This window comes from Diaporthe citri (genome assembly GCF_014595645.1).
Source record: "Diaporthe citri strain NFHF-8-4 chromosome Unknown scaffold_9, whole genome shotgun sequence".
NCBI classification, from domain to species: Eukaryota; Fungi; Ascomycota; class Sordariomycetes; order Diaporthales; family Diaporthaceae; genus Diaporthe; species Diaporthe citri.
In genome coordinates this window covers 2,191,562-2,209,012 of record NW_025064854.1, presented here as the reverse complement: position 1 = coordinate 2,209,012, position 17,451 = coordinate 2,191,562, and the positions used below count along the sequence as shown (strand labels likewise).

Below are 17,451 nucleotides of genomic sequence, written 5' to 3'. Positions count from 1 at the left end.
AAAAACATAAATCAACAGCTCATGATCTGGCCCGGGCTTGAACCGGGGACCTTTAGTGCTCACATTATCAACTCGAAATCGAGTTGTTTTTAAATGTTAGACTAACGTGATGGCCAACTACACCACCGGACCTGATGTTGAGATGTCGACGGGGCTGGAATGTGGAATTATGTGGGTGGGTTGAGCCGTGGAAAAGTTTGCAAGACGGGGCCCACCTAATGCTATCCACAAACTGGTTGGGGGGCAAATGTGGACCTGTCAAACGTCGGAAAAACTGCTTGAACAAAAAAATCGACATGAGTTGAAATGCTTTCAGGAAAGTGGGTGTGGTGACGACTGTTTGAGGCAGAAACACTTCACTAATAAGCTATCTGTCATGTGCGAGACGATATCATGACACTGGCTATCAGAGGTAAATCGTGCATTTTGCTTGGAATCAAGGTCACATTGAGCCTTGGAGCATCTTTGCCAAGGCCTGTGTTTCAACTATCACTTATCCTGGCTGGAGAATTTCAGGTTGAATTAATACTGCATTGATTGATTGCAAGTAAAAGGCTACTCAACGGATTCCAGCTACTGTCATGATTAATCACACCTGTGAAGGCCGTTTATGGACTCTCTTGTCGGAAAATATCAGTATATGATTTCTCTGTAACGTATTCAACGCTATCAGCTATTCATTTTGTGTTAACTTTTTGTAGACTCGTGCTCCTTCTTCCTGTGTTTCGAACGGTCTTTTCTTTTCTTGTTTTCACTTCTCCCATGTTGTGTTGCCTGAGACTTCCTGGTTCCAAAAAGGTCCATAAAGCCAATTACAAACTGTATCAGTAGACGCAAGAATGCGACCTCCATAACTCTTTCAAGAGCGTCTTCGTCAACCTTCTTCGGTATCGCAGCCGTCATATTCCGGCCCTCGGGCACGGTTGCTGCCTCCGGCTGTCGTTGTGGCTGTGATATCTCAGACTGGGTGGCCACTAGTGTGGTGGCTGACGAGTGACCTGATGCCTCAGATATGTCCCCGCGGATCACCTCGTGTCTGATTGGCGTTCTGAAATACTCTCCAACCCGAGCGAGGTTCTCCAGTGTCGGCTGAGTGCGATCCTGCGATGGTCTTATTGGCGTATCCTCCAACATGTCGAGAACCTGGCCGTTCAATCTCAAACCAGGCTGAGGTGTCATTTCTTCTATGCTTGCCTGATCTGCAGTGCCCGTGACAGCGGGTTCCAAGACCGAATTCGTTGAAGATGTTGCGTCATAAGTAACTTGCTGGAAGGAAGCCGGTTGCGCATCATGGACCACAAGCGGCGACGACATGTAATTCTTCATTTCCATGTCGCTGGCCAAGCCCCTGGCAAGCTCATCCAGTGGTCTTCTATGGCCGAGGTACGCACCGACCAGTGTGGTAGATATGTCCTCTTGCTTCCGGGCTCTGGGTCCAAATTTCTTGCCCAGATTGGCTTTCAGTCGATCACTCCGCTTCCTCAATTTGCCCGAGATCTCAATCTTCATCAAGAACGGCTGTCCACTGTGCTCGTATGCGAAGGCGGTGTAGACCTTGTTGCTGTGAGTTGACTTCTCGATGTCGTTTTCTGTCATCTCCCATCTCAGAATTCTATGTCCCCATTTCTTCCGACTACTTCTGTCTTCCGGAACCCTGTGGCTCCGAAAGGTCCATCGACTCTCATGCTCGAACGCCTTTTCGGTCGTAATGCCACCCAAGGAGCCTCCATTGCCGACAACGTTGACGGACGGCTCGATCTTGAGCAATTTCCTGATCAAAATCCTCTTCGAAGTGCCGACAATCTGTCCAGGTCCATAGTAGTCGGTAATCAGAACTGGACACTCTGAAGCAGGCAAGCTGTCGACACGATATGGATCCAGACCCTGGTCATCTTCGTCCAAGGTCAACTGAATGGTTGCAGATTCCAGCGTACAATCTGATGGCTGATCGAAATCGAGCTCCATATAGATGATACCGGCCGCATTTTCAGCGGGTCCCAAAGTCCCCCACTGGGACTTTCTAAAGAGAAAACGACAATCGACACCGACTTTTCCGATCGATTGATCTGAGTTCTGTATTAGCGTCTGTATTAACTATACTGGCACACGGCAAGTGGAAACACCAACTCACATCCTACTGAAGCGCTGGTTGAGGCAATATGATCGAATCGATTGTAGTCATATCGACCAGCTTTGCGATTCCATACACCTTCGGCCAGTACTGCTGCCATTTGAGCAGGATGACTGTGGGGGGATTATAGACAGACGTTGCTTGCGGACATCATCTTCACCGGACCAGTTGAAACCTGGGGTGGCAAGGTTGATTAAAAGTCCCAGCAACTTGCTGTGGGTGTGAAGGCACAGCCGCTAATCAGCCAGGGTTTACGATCCGTTTCCCCTAAAATACGCCGCTTACTCTGTCTCACTGCACAATCCTGGTCTATCGATGGAGGATTTCCAATCATGCTGGAAGGCTGACATTCAGCTGAAGAGGTTGTGCCACCATAATCAACTCATTTTGGACTAGGTGGCGGGAGACTACCAAACAGCACTGCCACAAATCCCTAGTGCTGGACTCGGCGCCGCGAGCCCTGGTATGGATTCGACAGCTACTTCCGCTAATTTTTCAGCCGCTGTCTGGTGAAGAGAGCACTATTTGTATTCTCCTGCTCTATCTTGATGTGTGTATGAGAACACCACAAACCACATACGAAAGCTATCACAGAAAGTCGGTCCATTCTACAATACACACACGACAGCATGCCGGCAGCCAATAGGGCGTCGATTGAGACAGTCGATATCGGTCGTGGAAATCATTACGAACCCAGACATTCTCAGGCCAAGCCCATTCGACGCTCATCAACCGTGAGGAGTGACGAATGGGACTCTTATGAACGCAGTATCCCAACCAGGTATGATCGATACGATGATTACAGGCCTCGCTACGAGGTAGTCGAGGTTCGCGATGGAGCAGGCAGGCCAATAAGCTATCATGACAACGATTACTACGACAGGTGGCAAGAAAGTTCCGGTCCAGTACGACATTATGTATCGCCATCATACACTCGTCACAGTGCTCAAAATCAGATGGTCGGCGTGAGGCCGAGACCGCGATCTCCAACTCCTGTCGACTACGACGATGATGAGCGTATGATCACCTCAGTGAGATCGAAAAGAGTTGCTGCGAAACCAGCCGCTGTTGTCGGAGATGAAGGGGGTCCGAAGGCTCGAAAGGGATCGCAACACGTACCTGGCCTATTTCAGACTGTCTTCGATGTCAACCATCCGCAAGACGCAAGTGTTCACCTCGAGCTCCCGATCACAGATGATCACGGAGCGGAACTGGAGGAATTCTGCCGACTGCAGAGGCTGGGAAATTTCGGCGCGGCAGAGGATCACTTCAAAAATAAGCTGGAGCCGTACTTGAGTAATCCGTACGTGTTTGTCCAATTTGGCCAAATGCTATTGGAGAAAGGCGATTATCACGCCTTGGAACGACTGAATTCCGAGGCTGTATTCGGTAAGGAGGATCGGCCACCGTCGCGGTTTCGTGAGGAAGTTGTGGTGGTAGAGAGAGACCGGCCTCGATCACGAGCTGGATCCCGGTCTAGATCTCGGTCTTGGTCTCGGTCACGAGAAAGACGACGAGAAACCAGAGCTCGCTCTCGATCTCAAAGCCCGGTAGAAGGTGGCCGTCACGAGCGTCGGGCAAGATTCGAGTCTGATGTGCGAATCGTAAGACGACACTCACGCTCACGCTCACCATCCATCGATAATGTCCAGAGGCCCTACGAACGAGATAGATATGTCGAAAGGGACCGCAGCTACTCTCCAGATGGAGAACCTGAATTTCAGGACACGAAACCGAATCCCGACTACGATGAGCTCGAACTCCTGCGCCAGAATTGGAGGCTTTTGAAGGCCACCTCTATCATCTACAGCAAAGGGAACTATGAGGATGCATTCAGCGAGGCTTGGTACACGATTGAAACCCTCCGTTTCGGGACTGGAATTGGGTCAACCGAGGCAAGCATCTGTCTTTCCTTTACCTTATCGTGGTTACTGACGAGTGCTACAGATACAAATTATGAGGCTGGCCCTGCAATTGTGTGCAAACATTGCACGTATAGCCCCTGAGCGGTACCATAGCGGTCTCCGAGAGGCTGCGAGGGAATGGGTTGACTGGCCAACTCTATTCAAAGAACTTCTTGCTCAGGGCCGCATATGGGACTTCAAGGACCTTTATATTGCAATTGTAGCGGCATTCTCTGATTCAGAAGACAACCTGTTCTTGGGGACAGATGACATCAAGCGCTCCCTGGTCGACGACTGGGTCTTAGAGGAAGGGGATGAATCGACGAATTTGGCCCTGCTCGACATGCTCCTGGAACCGGCCCAACTACGATCCTACTTCCCGGACGAAGCGAAATCTCGCGCCGAAGCCATTATAGCGCATTCTCCTGCGGTGATGAAGAGTCGGTCCTTCATCCGCTGGATATTAGCAAATGCCACTGACGCAGTGTCTGGCGAGAAGAAAGGCGACGATGACCTCTGGCTGGCCCTCAAGACTCACCTCCAGGGATTTCCAGGGATTGTGTGGAACACTGAGGGCTGTTTTTTGCCCGGTGTCTATATCCCCCCGGAACACCGAGAATCCAGGATGGGTCGCATCAGAGCTGCACCTAGGTTTGAATGAGCCGTTACGATTGGCGCTGAATTTGGCGAAGGAGCTGAAGGACTACAATGCCCAAGTTGCATGCTACAAACTCCTCATTTTCCAGTCTCAAGATCCGACCGAACTGTTTCAAGAACTTGCACACTTGCAAAAGTCGATACAGGGTGACAAGAAGGGGCATCTTGAGACATTGTTGTCCAGCTATCTGGTCTGCAAAGATCGACCGGGCAAGGAGAAATTGCTCGAGGAGCTGGGACAGAGCGACGACTGGGGTGATGCGACCGTGTTGCGCGATGGACTGACCTACTGGGCTCGGGATTTTATCGAAAGAGCGGTGAAAAGAAGCCTTCAAGGTCCCAAAAGCACGGCCAGGTTACGAAATCCAGCAAGTTTCTACATGGGCAAGGGACTTCCGTGGGTGGCTGAGCATTTCACATGGCAGAATACCGAGCTCGATCGCCTCCCGCCCTCCAGTGCTTATCGACCAGAAACTTATATTCCACGATCAGAAACTTATGTTCGTGAGCGCCTAGATTTGTCCTCACGGAATCCAATCCAAGTGCATGGAAATCGGAGCATCAGGCCACATTCACGGCCGTCCAGCCCTTATAGGGGATATGTTCCAAGGCCTGAGCCTCTTCCACAGTCATCCACAAATCCTCATGGTATTGAATCTTTTGCTGACCGAAAGCAACAAGAAGAAGCTGAAAGGCAAGAAAGGGAATTAGACCAAGCTAAGAAAGAAATACAGGCGTGGAAGGAGAAGCAAGCACGTGAAGTAAAAAACCAACAAGATCGAGAGACGCGGGAGCGGCTCGAGCAGGCGGAACGGCGTTTGCGGGAACAAGAGGAGATTAACAAGAAGCAAAAAGAAGAGACGAAGATGAGAGAAATGGAACTGGAACGACTTGAGCAAGAGATCAAGCAGGCAAAAGAGAGGCAAATCCTTGAAGCCAGAGCCCAACAAGACCGTGAGACTCGAGAGCGTCTCGAGCGGGCCGAACTATCTTTGAGGGACCAAGCGGAAAGACTGAGACGCGCAGAGGACCGCTCTTACCAGGAGTGGCTCTCCGAAAGACACTTCAGAGGCAAGGCAAGAGCTCGCGGGAAGTTCATTCGAGGCAGGAGAGGAACACGATTTGTCGCAGCATCAACAGCCTCTTCAGAGTCCTACTACAGCGACAGGTCGCCATCACGGGACAATGAGGACTCCAGCGATGACACATCAATTAGGGCAAAGAAAAGGACCAAGAGCACTAGCAGTGACAGCGAAGGCGAATCAGAACAAGAAATACGAATCAATAGAAGGGTGAGAAGTGTTGAGGAACTCAGGAGCGAGCCGAGAAGGGGCGAGGCCAACCACCAAGATGGAGAAGATACGGGGAGCCTCCAGCGAAACTCCTGCACTGATCTCATTTTATACAGAGAGCTCCAGGATTTAATATCTCCCGATGCGTATATGTCCGGAACTCATCCTCCAAGACTGCCTACATCGCAGGTCTCGTCGTCTGACGAAGCTCGCGGCAGCCGGAGGGGTTCTACGACAGGACCGGTACGAAACCCATTTACAACCATATCCAGATCTGCCATCGTACTAATGCGAGAACAGGACCCAACACGCGAGAATGATGAAGCCTATCCCCAGGAGCAGACTGATCATTTGACTGCTGAGCCACAGGAGGTCGAAGATCAGCTTGATCAGCCTGAGTCTGCTATATCCAGAAGCGAGACCGGCGAGACCGGCGATGATGGGTCTTCGCATGTCAGAAGAGCTGAATCTCGGGATCACAGTGAGATTAGATCGAAGGAGCAGAACGCAAGGATCGCAAACCGTCCCTCGAGGCCCGCATCAACCGGCATATATGTGAGCCCGCGGCCGTCTGTTGATGATTCCACAGGCGTCTGGGACGCGTGGGAGGAGAGGATGAGGAAAGCGAACAGGAGGGTCGTCATCGACCCTGGTCCGAGTGGCTCACATACCGTATCACCAAGGCCGAGGTCACGACCATCATCCACACAGGCGTATGATGATATCCAGCCCCTAGGGAGACGCACATCTTGGCGTGACAGTCCCGTTGGCTCGCCCCATGGGGATCGGCTTGGATCCCCGACAAAACGACGGTCCCTCATCATCGACGCTGATGGGCGACCTCAGCCAGTCCGGACGGGCGAAAGTCGCCGCAGCTACTCCGGCGACTCACCCAGCGGCACTTGTGTCCGTGTAATTCGCAGCGCCGGCGCCGGCGGGGGCCGTCCGATGCCGGAAATGTCACCCACTGCTACTAGGCTACGCTCGCGACCGCATTCTACGGGGGGCGTTGCCACCAGACTCCATCGCACGGACCCAATACCAATACCAAAGCCCCCCGAAAAGCCGTCGGCCGAAAATTGGGAGAGGGTGAAGGACGGCCTTTGGAGGAAGAGGAAGCCATCAACTCTACATGAAGATCCGGAAGAGGGGGAAGAAAAGGGGCCTTCGCAGCCTCAAACTCAGGCAAGGCAAGGAGAGAGCTCCAAGGACCAAGACTCCTTGGATCCTGCGCAGCAAATTTCTAGAAGTGAGTTGAACGAATAGTCTTCGAATCTTGTTATGAAGAGGATTTGAAACTGACCTGTCTGCTTCCATAGAGTCAACAGTTGCTGACCCGGAACCAAGCGAGGAGTAATTAATGACAGGCTTAGCAGGAAAGTTAATCACTTAATCAACTGTTTGATGCATATAGTCCCCGCCCACGAGACGAAATCTTTGATTCATTTAATCTGTTGTCTGCGGCATACACTGGACAATCTCCCATTTATCTGTACGCTGAAGTGAAGTCTATGATAAAGTAAACTCCTCCCTTACAACCCGTATTCCCCATCACACACAGCGCTACAGAAATACCATACGTACTCACGCAAGGCACGATGCTCATTCAGTAATCATCTCACAATCAGTAACCCTCTTTCCGGTTCACCTTGTTCGTGAGCTCCTTGCCCTGGCTCAACCGCTGCAAGTTCAATTTCACAATCGCCCACACCCGCTCGAAGTAGCTCTCCGAAGCAGCGCTGATATGGGGAGTGATGACAACGTTCTTGGTGCTCCACAAGGGGTGGCCCTCAGGTAGAGGTTCCGGGTCCGTGACGTCCAGCGCCGCACCGCGGATAAGCTCCTTGTCGAGGGCCTCGATCAGGTCCCCCGTGTTGACGATAGGGCCGCGGGCAATGTTCGAGACGAAGGTCTGCCTCTCCGAGAGAACCTTGAACTCGGCCGCCGAGATCAGCCCCGTCGTCTTCTCCGTCAGCGGCATCGAGACGACGAGCAGGTCCAGGCCGGAGCCGAGGAACTCGTGCAGCTGCTCCTTGGACTCGCCGAAGAACCACTTGGACGGGAAGATTCCCTCAGGGTCCCCGAGCCCCGCGGGCGCGTATGTCTCGTCCCGCTTTGACTCCGGGGTCTTGCGCTCGTGGAGGGTGTAGGCGTGGACTTCCATTCCTAGGGCTGTGGCCACGCGGGCCGTCTGCCTCCCGATGGCTCCGTAGCCCAGAATTCCTCTGTAATCTGGTTAGCGGTTGAGGGTCCTGCTGGCTTCCAGGTCCACCTACACTCTCTTCTTGACGGCATCGATTGTTGGCTCGGTGCCCCTGTCCCATTTGCCCGCTCGTTGTTTGTCTAGGTAAGAGGTGACTGAGGAGCAGTTAGATGATTGCTAAACAGATGCACGGTGACTCTTTACAACATACGATGATGTTGAAAGCCCAAGAATGTGGCAATGATCCACTCGGATATTTGTGGTCTTCATGCATCGACTGTCAGCTGGCTCCGCATCAGAGATGTGACACCTCTCGGGTTGCTGTAGACTCACCCGTGGACGCCATTCGCAGTGCAGAAGGCTACGTCGGTGTCCTTGTACAGCGGGTCCGAAACCACCAGATTTGCGCCAGCCGATGAGAGCTGGACGTATTCGAGATTCGGGACATCATCCTTGTCCGGCAGGCCCTCTGAGTTGTAGCCCGTCACGAGAATCGTAACGTCCTTCCACTCCTCCTTGGTGACATCTTTGACGCTGCCGAGCTGGACCTCCAAGTCTGGGTAGAGACTCTTGACTGCATCGACCTCCTCCTTCGACGGCTTGAACGATGGCAGGGCGACGAGGAGCTTGTGGCCCTTGAGCGTTTTGTTTGGGGGCTTCTGCCCGAACCTGATCAGGGTCATTGCGGGTAGCGTCTTGGGCTATGCGGAGTGATTGGGGAAACGTGGTGGCCAAGAGTGAGATGCTAGTCGACGTAGATATCTCGCTTGAAATCGTCAGCTTTTGACCTGGGTCCAGACCGATTCCAAAAAGAACACCTTTGACCGGCAGGATTGGGGGTGAGCGTCAGCGGTCGATATGGATTGCGGGGCGGAAGTCGTCAACTCTAACGGCCATGACGCCAGGGGCGTTTAGTAATGCTAACGGCGATAAGGACGAGCGTTTTAAACGACACCTTTCCGTTGGATGTTTCAGACCTTACTTTTTGGCCGTTCCAAAACGGCGATCTGGCCATGTACCGTTCCAAATACTTACTTTCCATGTGCATGCATTTTGTCACACTCACACACACACACACTCCATTGGTTTCAGCGTGCTCATAGTATGGTGCCGTGCATGCATCCACGGTTGCTTGCATCGGTGCAGCGAGTCATTTCAGTCTGCCGCCATTTCTAAAGGGCTCCCTGCATACGGAGACAAGCCCTGGGGGCCTCCGGATATAAAACATGAGCGAGCCGTCGCTCCAATAACACAATTTGAATTATACATCAACAATGGTAGAATCCGTCACAGTGATTGTTGCCATACTCAACATCAATGCTTGCAGGTCATCAGATTGTGCTCCAAGGACCAAGAGGATTCTGTAAGCCAGATGTTAGGAAATCGGAAAGCGATTGGTAGATATCTGTCTAGGACTACTAAATCTTGAGGGCAAGCCCTGCTACAAGTCTAAGTACATTCTAATTTCCCACAACGACCGCCCAGATAGTCCAAGACAACAGTTGATATGTAAAGGAAGCCACGAAAGAGTTAAATCCAAGGGGAGTCCATCCACGGCGACTTCTGTGTAGAATGTACATAGAATTGAAAGCCAGTCTTTTGTTGTTCAATCTCCAGCAGCCATTTAGGCAGGGCCGTCGTAGGTAGAGCCAATAGGCCCGAAGCGGATGTTGGACCAGACAACCTGGCTGTATGGGGTGTTAGTGATTCTGATACATACTGGTTTGATGTTGCAGGGACACATGACTTACGCATCGGGGAACTCGGACTCAGTCTCGGCCGGGACTCCAGAGGTCTGGGGACAGTCGCCACGGGCGGCACCGGGCTGGCCTTCCTTCTCGGGTGGGTAGGTAGAGTCGAGCCAGAGCATGTTGGCGTAGTGCTGTGAGGACATACAGTCAGATCAGGGCTCCTCTTTGGGGGGGGGGGGCGCATTGCTACCAAGGGACTAGACTTACGTCGTTCCAGATGGACATGACCAGGACCATGGGAAGGGCGAGGGCCTCGTTGAGCTTGGGGAAGCCGCCGACCTCCTCGAAGCGGTTAAACTCGTCGAAGACGGTGTGCTGGTTGGAGCAGTACTCGGGGGTGATGTCGGCGGTCTCGGAGATGCCCTAGATGCGATGCGTTAGACCCATTGGGCAGGTATAAGTTGAGGGCACATTGATCCCTGACTTACCTCGTATGTGGGTGCTGGGATCTCGATGGTCTGGCCGTCCTGGATGAAGTACTGGCTCATCTTGTCGGTCTCGAAGCGGGTCACGACACTATCAGCAATTTGTCAGTCCATACCTCAGGTTCAGAATACACAGCGCTTCCAGTCCGGGTTGGCACGTACGTGAACTTCTTGGTGGTGTCGACAACCTTGCCGGCGCCGTAGAAGTCAGTGTTGCCCATGCGGTATGGGTTGTAGTCGCAGCCGTTGGCATCGCAGAGGCCGGCGAAGCGATCCTCAGAGTATGTACCTCCGCATTGGTCTGTCTCGCAGACGTGGTACTCGTTGTTCTCACATGGGTGAGGGGTCAGGGCGAAAGAGTGCGAGTTGGACTCCCTATTCATGAACAATCAGCTTCATCGTGTTCTCGTTCGGATACCCCGGCTGCTGCACTTACCAGACGTCAATCTCAGCACAGCATGCGCCGAATGGACCAACGCCAGAGTTGGGGTCGCTGGTAGAGGATTGCCAGCCCTCGACGTTGGCCTTTCCGCCGACGAACTTGAGATCACGGGCACACTGAGAGTCACAGTAGCCAGTTCCGTACTTGGCGCCAGCAGTGTTGCTTGGGTACGAGGCGACACCACCATCCTCCTCCATAGCAACAAAGTACAGAGCGGAGTTAAGACCACACTCAACGGTGGATAGGTCGACATCGAACGCGAATTCGTTGCCGAGCAGGTTGAACATCTGGTACTTGTCCTCGCCGTTCATGAGGTAGAACCGCGAGCCAACGTTCTTTCCGTACTGGTGCTCATTGACAAACTTGAGCGTGAGGGCGTCGCCGCTGGTCGCCGCCCCGTAGGTCTCTTCGTATTTGGCACCCTCGAGGGCACATCCCGTGGCACAGTCATCGGCAGTCGTGCAAACGCCGGTCCACTCGTTGCCCTCGTAGCAGCCATCGCTCCCCTCGATGGTGTGCGTCCATCGCCAGTTGGCGTCGATGACGACCTCGGCGTTGGTGTTCGTGCAAGAACCAGAGGCGCAGTTCTGCCAGGTGAGACTCGGATGGGTCTCGGGGTCGAGGGTGCCAGCCTGCTGGGCCTTGACCGCAGCTGCGAGGAGCGCGATGATGATGGTCTTTGAAATCATGGTGAAAAGTCTATCAGCTGCTCTAATATTGGCGAGTTGTCCGTGGCTGGTTGTCGGCACATTGGAAGTTGTTTGATGACAGCGGTGGTGTTTATATAAGTCTCAGCCGTGGTCATGTGTTTCCATCCGCGACTGTCACGGAGGCAATCCGAATACTGGATTAGTTTGGCCGCGTACTTGCATCTCAGAGCCAAGTGTTCGCTTTGATGAGATGTTCTGCAAGTAGAGTGCCAACGCGGAGGGACGGCTTCTCAACCGCTGCCAAGGAGGCGAGTTTCGCGATAATGACCTGGTCGAATGTTTCCCAAACAGAAAGGGATCATCGCTGGGGAGAAAAGCAAAACGATCCTCAGGGGCTGTCCTACCCCGGATTCAGATACCGGATTGCTACCACGGAGGGAGTGCTCGCGGTCTCGGCAGCCTCGGCGTACTCGGCGCTCTTGGCGGCCGAAGCTTGATTGTGTGTCGAGAATATCCGGTCAGGCCATCGGACTCAGGACTCCCATGCAGAAGCGCTCGAGTGGAGAACTACACGGTAAAACACTCCCGGTGGTCCATGGCCGGCGGTTACGACTCACGGTTGACCCAGCATCACGCGCAAAATCCTCTTGACCGCGCCTCGAGGATCGGCAATCGGGTGACTACCTGGAGAACCGATGTCACCGGCTTCCGCAAGGAGCGCCCTGGGACAAAATACACTTCCACGCTGTGTTTACGCGTGTGAGCGCCATGGCAACAGTTTGGGGGTTGTGGGTCCGGAAGCAACCGTAGACAGCCCGTGTAAGCGCCTTGAGTCCAACTAAGTTAGAGCCATGCTATGTCCGGATTGCTGGATAAGGAGATACTCCACCAATGTCGTATTGGCTTGTCACATTTGGTCATGATGGGCTTGTATAGTCAAGGCTTTCTCGCATATCATCATGCTCTGACAATACTCATCACAGACATTCGAAAATCAACGGATCTTTGCCCGAGCTTCCGTAGTGACAGGCGGGACTATTCTCAGGATCTGCGAGCCAACGACTTCAAAACGTAAACAGCCTGATGCCATGTCGAAAGCAGCAACCAAGTGATTCTCCCCTTGTTCTGGTGTTGTTATTGTTTGGTAGGCTAGCCGGGGAGGGAGGCGGTCAAGAGTCCAGCACGACTAATAGGCATGCTCATCGAGGCTATGAAAGAATACCCACGAGACTTTGCGAGGCTGTGATGATGCCAACAGGCATTTTGCCACATACTTACAATTTCCAAGGCATTTATGCGTCCTCTTATTCTGGCGCGGGTTGGAAGGCTCCAGTCTTGTCTGCCCAGGTGCTGAAGCGGTGCTTGCAACATAGATCCGCAGCGAATCTCGGCGATTGGACAAGTACAATGCTCGAGCGTCCTTCCACTGCCATTGCTGCACTTGAGTTGCAAAGTGGTAGGCCTCGAAGGCACAAGGAGTCTCCAGGCAGACATGGTGAGCAAGGATGTGTCTAGGAAAGTTCGACGATCGTTCCCCGCATTACGGACGACTCACATGTATTGCTTCTCCAACCCAGCCTCGGCGAGATAGTTGGGACGAAGCCAGAACCGACAGTCGGGTAGCGGGAAGTAACCTGTCTTGGCTAGTTGATGCGAGAAACGACGTCGGACTGCCTCGAGCAATAGCTATTAGTGACCTGCGGTTCCACATCCATAGTTATAAAATTCATCCTCGGTGCCATGTAGTGACACTACTTCGTCACAAACTTCCTCCCGCCAATTTTGGCCTTGATCGTAGCATACAGAATGGCTTCCACGTCAAACAACACCACTAGCAAACGGCATGATGGAGACAACAGGTCGAAAGACCCGTCACTTGTCCCAGTGACCTACTACCCACTCGCCACACAGCAGCAACATACGCGAATGCAGCAGCGCATGGCCGGCAAACCCTACTCACATTACTTCCACGACTCGCCGCTGTATATCCGTCGCGAGGCACTCGACGCCATCCCCCGACCAATCAGCAACCCAGAAAGGGACGTGCTGCCTCTCGCGCAGATCCGCAAGCTGCTGGAGCCGGGAGACCACGCCGTCGAGAACGGCTGGTATGTCTACCCAGACGGCGCAGGCTACGTGACCTCCAGGACGCAGTTCCCAGGGTGCACCGGCGAGATGATCGACTGGTGGTTCTGGTGGCACAGCGTCGAGGGTGAAAGGTACGCGCTTTGGTATCCATACAACCACTGCGACGTCAAGTCCACATATTCGTGGTGGACAACGAGCAACTTCACGCCTGAGGTCAAGAGAGACTCGATCACTGGCAAGAGATTACCCATCCTCGAGAGGGAGGACATATCTCACCGCCACAAGTGGCTCGGCTCGACACACACTGTCAGCGAGTTCATTGGCCCGCAGCACATGACGCTGCGGATCGAGTTCAAGGAGCCAAGCTACTTTGGCCTCGGAACCTGGGAGGACCTGAAGAAGACAGGGTACGAGGCTGCCGTCTGTGGGCTTCTGTGGGATAAGGATCTCCCGTTGAAAGTTGGGGACATGATCCACCTGTGGAGGAAGACCAATGATGGCTTGGAGCTCCGGAGTCGGTATTACCTTGCCCATGAGGTTTACGTGGATGTCTTCGGGCTGAAGTTATTCGTGGACTGGATCGGTGGTTTGATGGGCATCAAACGTGCAGCAGCGGGCGAGAAAGTCGCCTACGAACAATTGTTGCATGATCAGACAGAGTTCACCAACTTGGCGAGCTTCCTGCCCGATATTTACCGAGAATTCGGCCAGCAGAAAGGTCAAGGGGTACAGACACCATCACTGAAATCTCAGAAAGCCCGGATATAGGTGTCAGTCGATGTTCCGCCACGAAGGGTCGCTTCGGTTTGGCTCAGCCAGTCCGCATCTCCACCCAGGTTTGACTTTGCTTTAAAAGGCTGTGAAAGAAAAGGCCTAAGAGAGGCTTAGCTGGTAATGAATCTTGGTCAAGCCATTGAAGCCAAATCAAGACGCACGCATACACAAGCCTGGTGTATTTTCTAAGGTTGGATGACTCAAACTGTCAAGCATTCCATGTATCTACTCTACTTATCGTGTTCGTGAATGACTCCGACATCCAAATTCAAAATTTTCACAAGATGTTCTCTTCTCATGCTAAGTCTTCTGTTCTTGACGCTGTAGAGCCCTTTTGCGCTTGTGAAAATCGTCGTTTGAAGGCTGTGAGGAAGCAGACGAGAAAGAGCCCGGGCTACGCAGGTCCCCAGGGCAGTTTAGTAAGAGTCCTGAGCTGGATGGAAGAGTCAGCGGCGTATCCTCTGTTTGAGAACGCGAGGTCTTTGAGGTCGAGTCCCAGTTGTCCGCAGTGTTATCATTACTGAGGAGTGGTGACAACCTGACTTGTTGGGGCTGTACGGATGGCTGGGATTGGAATGGATATCGGAAAAGGCCTCTCAGGAGTCCGCTTTTTCCTTGGTTCCCTGTTTCGGTGTGGTCTCCAGGCATTCCGAGGAGAATAGCGCCAGCTTCTGCCAATTTTGTCGATGAGCTCGGGCCGATCCCAGTGTTTCTATCCTCTGCCTGTCCCCAAATCCATTTCATATTCAGCCACTCTGTTGAAAAGAATCTCGCTTTGAAACGGGCATCAAGGGAGGGCGGGGCCTTTACACTCTCTGACGCTCGCTGCGACTTTAGGATCCTGTCACTGTCTTGACACATCGGAGTGGATCTGTCTCGTAGGCAGGGCTCAAACAGCAATGAGGGAAGATCCACGCACAACCCGTCGGCAAAGCGCAGTCTCCCACAATCTTCTTCGCCGGAATCTAGAAGATACTCCATCTGGACAGCCAGAAGGTCGCGGTTTGGTGGCATGACATCGTTCCAGTGACATACGGCACATACAGTCCAGTCTGAATCAGCGCCGGCTGGCTCCAGCATCTCACCAAAATGCTTGCCAAAAATTGTCGGTGCTTTCAGTGCACGCGTGAGCCGTACCCATCCTTTTCCATCGTACCGTAGTTTCATCCCGCGGGATGAAACTTGACGGCTCCCACTTGCGATGTCCATGAAATCGAAGCCTTCCAGCCGTGCCCATGGCGGTGTTTTGATAAGATATCCTGCGCTCGCTTTCTCGGATCGAAAGTCGCTCTGATGGCCCACAATTTGCTCAAGACAGTGCAGGAGAGACTTCACCAGATCCTCCAGAGGATAGTATTCCTCATTTGGTTGCTCCGTCTTTCCTGTCTGGCCTTGTCCTCCTATGCGGTGGAGTTTCAACATCCTATTGCTATCACATCTCAGACTCTCAAAAAAGGCTTCGGCCACACTGTGATTTTTTAAATCAACTGTTCATTGGTCTGTCTGCTGCCTGCTTACCTTTCCAACTATTCCTCAGCAGGATTGAAGCTGCCCGTGAGTGGCTCATCCGTGCAGGACCAACCCTTTTGCTACAGATGATTTGGGTCTTTATCGCGCGGAAACCCACAGGAGCTCATACCATACTGGCAAATTGTTTTTGGATCTGCTTGAGTTGGATCTCGAGTGTTGAAGTTTCTAAAGTCGCATCTCCCTGAGGTTGTAGACACTGCTGGCCAGATTTCCCCATTTTAATAGAAGGCCCAAAAAGATTTTCAAGACAACGACAGACACGGAAAGCAACTTGGTAGATGGTCAGTCAACAATGAGAACCATACTGTTTGAAGCATTGAATCTCCTGTTTCTATAAACTTGTAAGAATTATATTACTCGTGTTCCAGATGATAAGGAACAATTGGGCAATCCATGTAATTTATGTATCAAGACCAGCATACAGGGAACTAATCTCATCTTATTATATTGTGCCATTGCCACTCAACAAGGTACCCAGGAGGCAAACTATATACAAGTGGGAACGACTTCCGAGTTCTCACCAAAGATTTGAAATTGCAACACAGCACCAAGAAGAAGCCAGCAGCGAAGAAGAGCCTTCGAATTATGTCATTTGGGATAAGTCGAAGGAGCAGATACTACAAGAAGCCAAGAACAAGGAAAGGACACCTGAAGCCCCCAAAACCAAGATACTTCTAAATGAAACACAAACACACGCCCGCATACACACACAGAGAGACAAACATATACCTTGATTGGCCTGAGAAAGGAAACGCTCGATGATCTCTTGAGGAAAAACATGTGCTTAGACTGGAATGTCCACCTTTCCTTTCCTGCCCCCTGCCGCGCTGTGCCTTTCCGTTTCGCATGCAAATGTGTAACGATGTAATGTCCATCCCTCCATCCATCCATTCAATCCGTCCATGCTTGTGCCTTTATTTGACCCCTTGACTTGATCCAAAGTGAGTAAACCCCGTTGCTCCTCTACCGATCCATCACGTCTGTCCGTTCCGGTGTAAATCCCCCTTGAACATATCGCTGGTCAGGCGCGTCCTGTCCGCTGTCGTCTAGAGAACAAAAAGCCAAGACCCTCCTGCTCCTGAAGCCCGTACTCACAGCCTGCTGCAGCAGAAAGCCACAGTCTCGCCGATGGAGGATGAGGAAAGTGAAGGGGGAGAAAACCATAAATGGGGATTATATTCCTACACTGCGGAACCGCCGGCGACCCTTTCCATGTACTGTCCACCGGGGCGATAACTCCCGAGTTCCAGTAATGAATCAGAGGAAAGGGGTTCCAGCCAAACATGTGATTGTGGATTTTCTTTGAGATGGAGAAACCTGTTATTTTCAATGGGATCTTCCAGCTCCTTTGCCTCTACCGCCAGTAGATCGCGCCAGAACCAACAACCCGAATGACTGGCTGACAGACACACTCACAGACACACTCTCACACACGGCGCAAACGCCGGCACACACTCCCCGAGGCCCTTGCTTTCCGTTCTCCCGAAACCATCAACCCGCAATTCCTTGAACCAGATCCAGAACACCGGGAGATTTGAACTTCCACTTCAAGACAAACCAAACAAAACGCAAGATTCCAACACGGGCGGCCAACACACACCCAA

The 17,451-nt window shown here is 52.4% G+C and overlaps 5 protein-coding genes and 1 non-coding gene across 6 annotated transcripts; 2 read left to right on the top strand and 4 right to left on the bottom strand.

The window, feature by feature from the left end:
• Positions 1–22: 22 nt before the first annotated feature.
• Positions 23–132, bottom strand: INS49_015706. Its single transcript has one exon. It is a non-coding gene; the product is annotated as a tRNA-Val (tRNA).
• A 555-nt stretch (positions 133–687) lies between these two features.
• Positions 688–1,965, bottom strand: INS49_015705 (uncharacterized protein; the record flags this gene model as incomplete). Its single annotated transcript, XM_043176384.1, has 1 exon — positions 688–1,965. The coding sequence occupies one exon, from the start codon at positions 1,963–1,965 to the stop codon at positions 688–690; it is 1,278 nt and encodes a 425-aa protein (XP_043019839.1).
• A 795-nt stretch (positions 1,966–2,760) lies between these two features.
• INS49_015704 (uncharacterized protein) lies at positions 2,761–7,341 on the top strand (the record flags this gene model as incomplete). The annotated part of the gene is made up of 8 exons (XM_043176383.1): positions 2,761–3,550; positions 3,612–3,681; positions 3,741–4,036; positions 4,131–4,594; positions 4,728–5,196; positions 5,374–6,227; positions 6,285–7,233; positions 7,304–7,341. The coding sequence occupies 8 exons, from the start codon at positions 2,761–2,763 to the stop codon at positions 7,339–7,341; spliced, it is 3,930 nt and encodes a 1,309-aa protein (XP_043019838.1).
• A 267-nt stretch (positions 7,342–7,608) lies between these two features.
• INS49_015703 (uncharacterized protein) lies at positions 7,609–8,870 on the bottom strand (the record flags this gene model as incomplete). The annotated part of the gene is made up of 4 exons (XM_043176382.1): positions 7,609–8,209; positions 8,261–8,342; positions 8,399–8,451; positions 8,521–8,870. 4 exons carry the CDS (start codon positions 8,868–8,870, stop codon positions 7,609–7,611), a joined length of 1,086 nt encoding a protein of 361 aa, XP_043019837.1.
• Positions 8,871–9,811: 941 nt separating this feature from the next.
• INS49_015702 (uncharacterized protein) lies at positions 9,812–11,494 on the bottom strand (the record flags this gene model as incomplete). The annotated part of the gene is made up of 6 exons (XM_043176381.1): positions 9,812–9,875; positions 9,939–10,069; positions 10,146–10,301; positions 10,367–10,454; positions 10,526–10,738; positions 10,800–11,494. The coding sequence occupies 6 exons, from the start codon at positions 11,492–11,494 to the stop codon at positions 9,812–9,814; spliced, it is 1,347 nt and encodes a 448-aa protein (XP_043019836.1).
• Positions 11,495–13,261: 1,767 nt separating this feature from the next.
• Positions 13,262–14,311, top strand: INS49_015701 (uncharacterized protein; the record flags this gene model as incomplete). Its single annotated transcript, XM_043176380.1, has 1 exon — positions 13,262–14,311. The coding sequence occupies one exon, from the start codon at positions 13,262–13,264 to the stop codon at positions 14,309–14,311; it is 1,050 nt and encodes a 349-aa protein (XP_043019835.1).
• Positions 14,312–17,451: the final 3,140 nt, after the last annotated feature.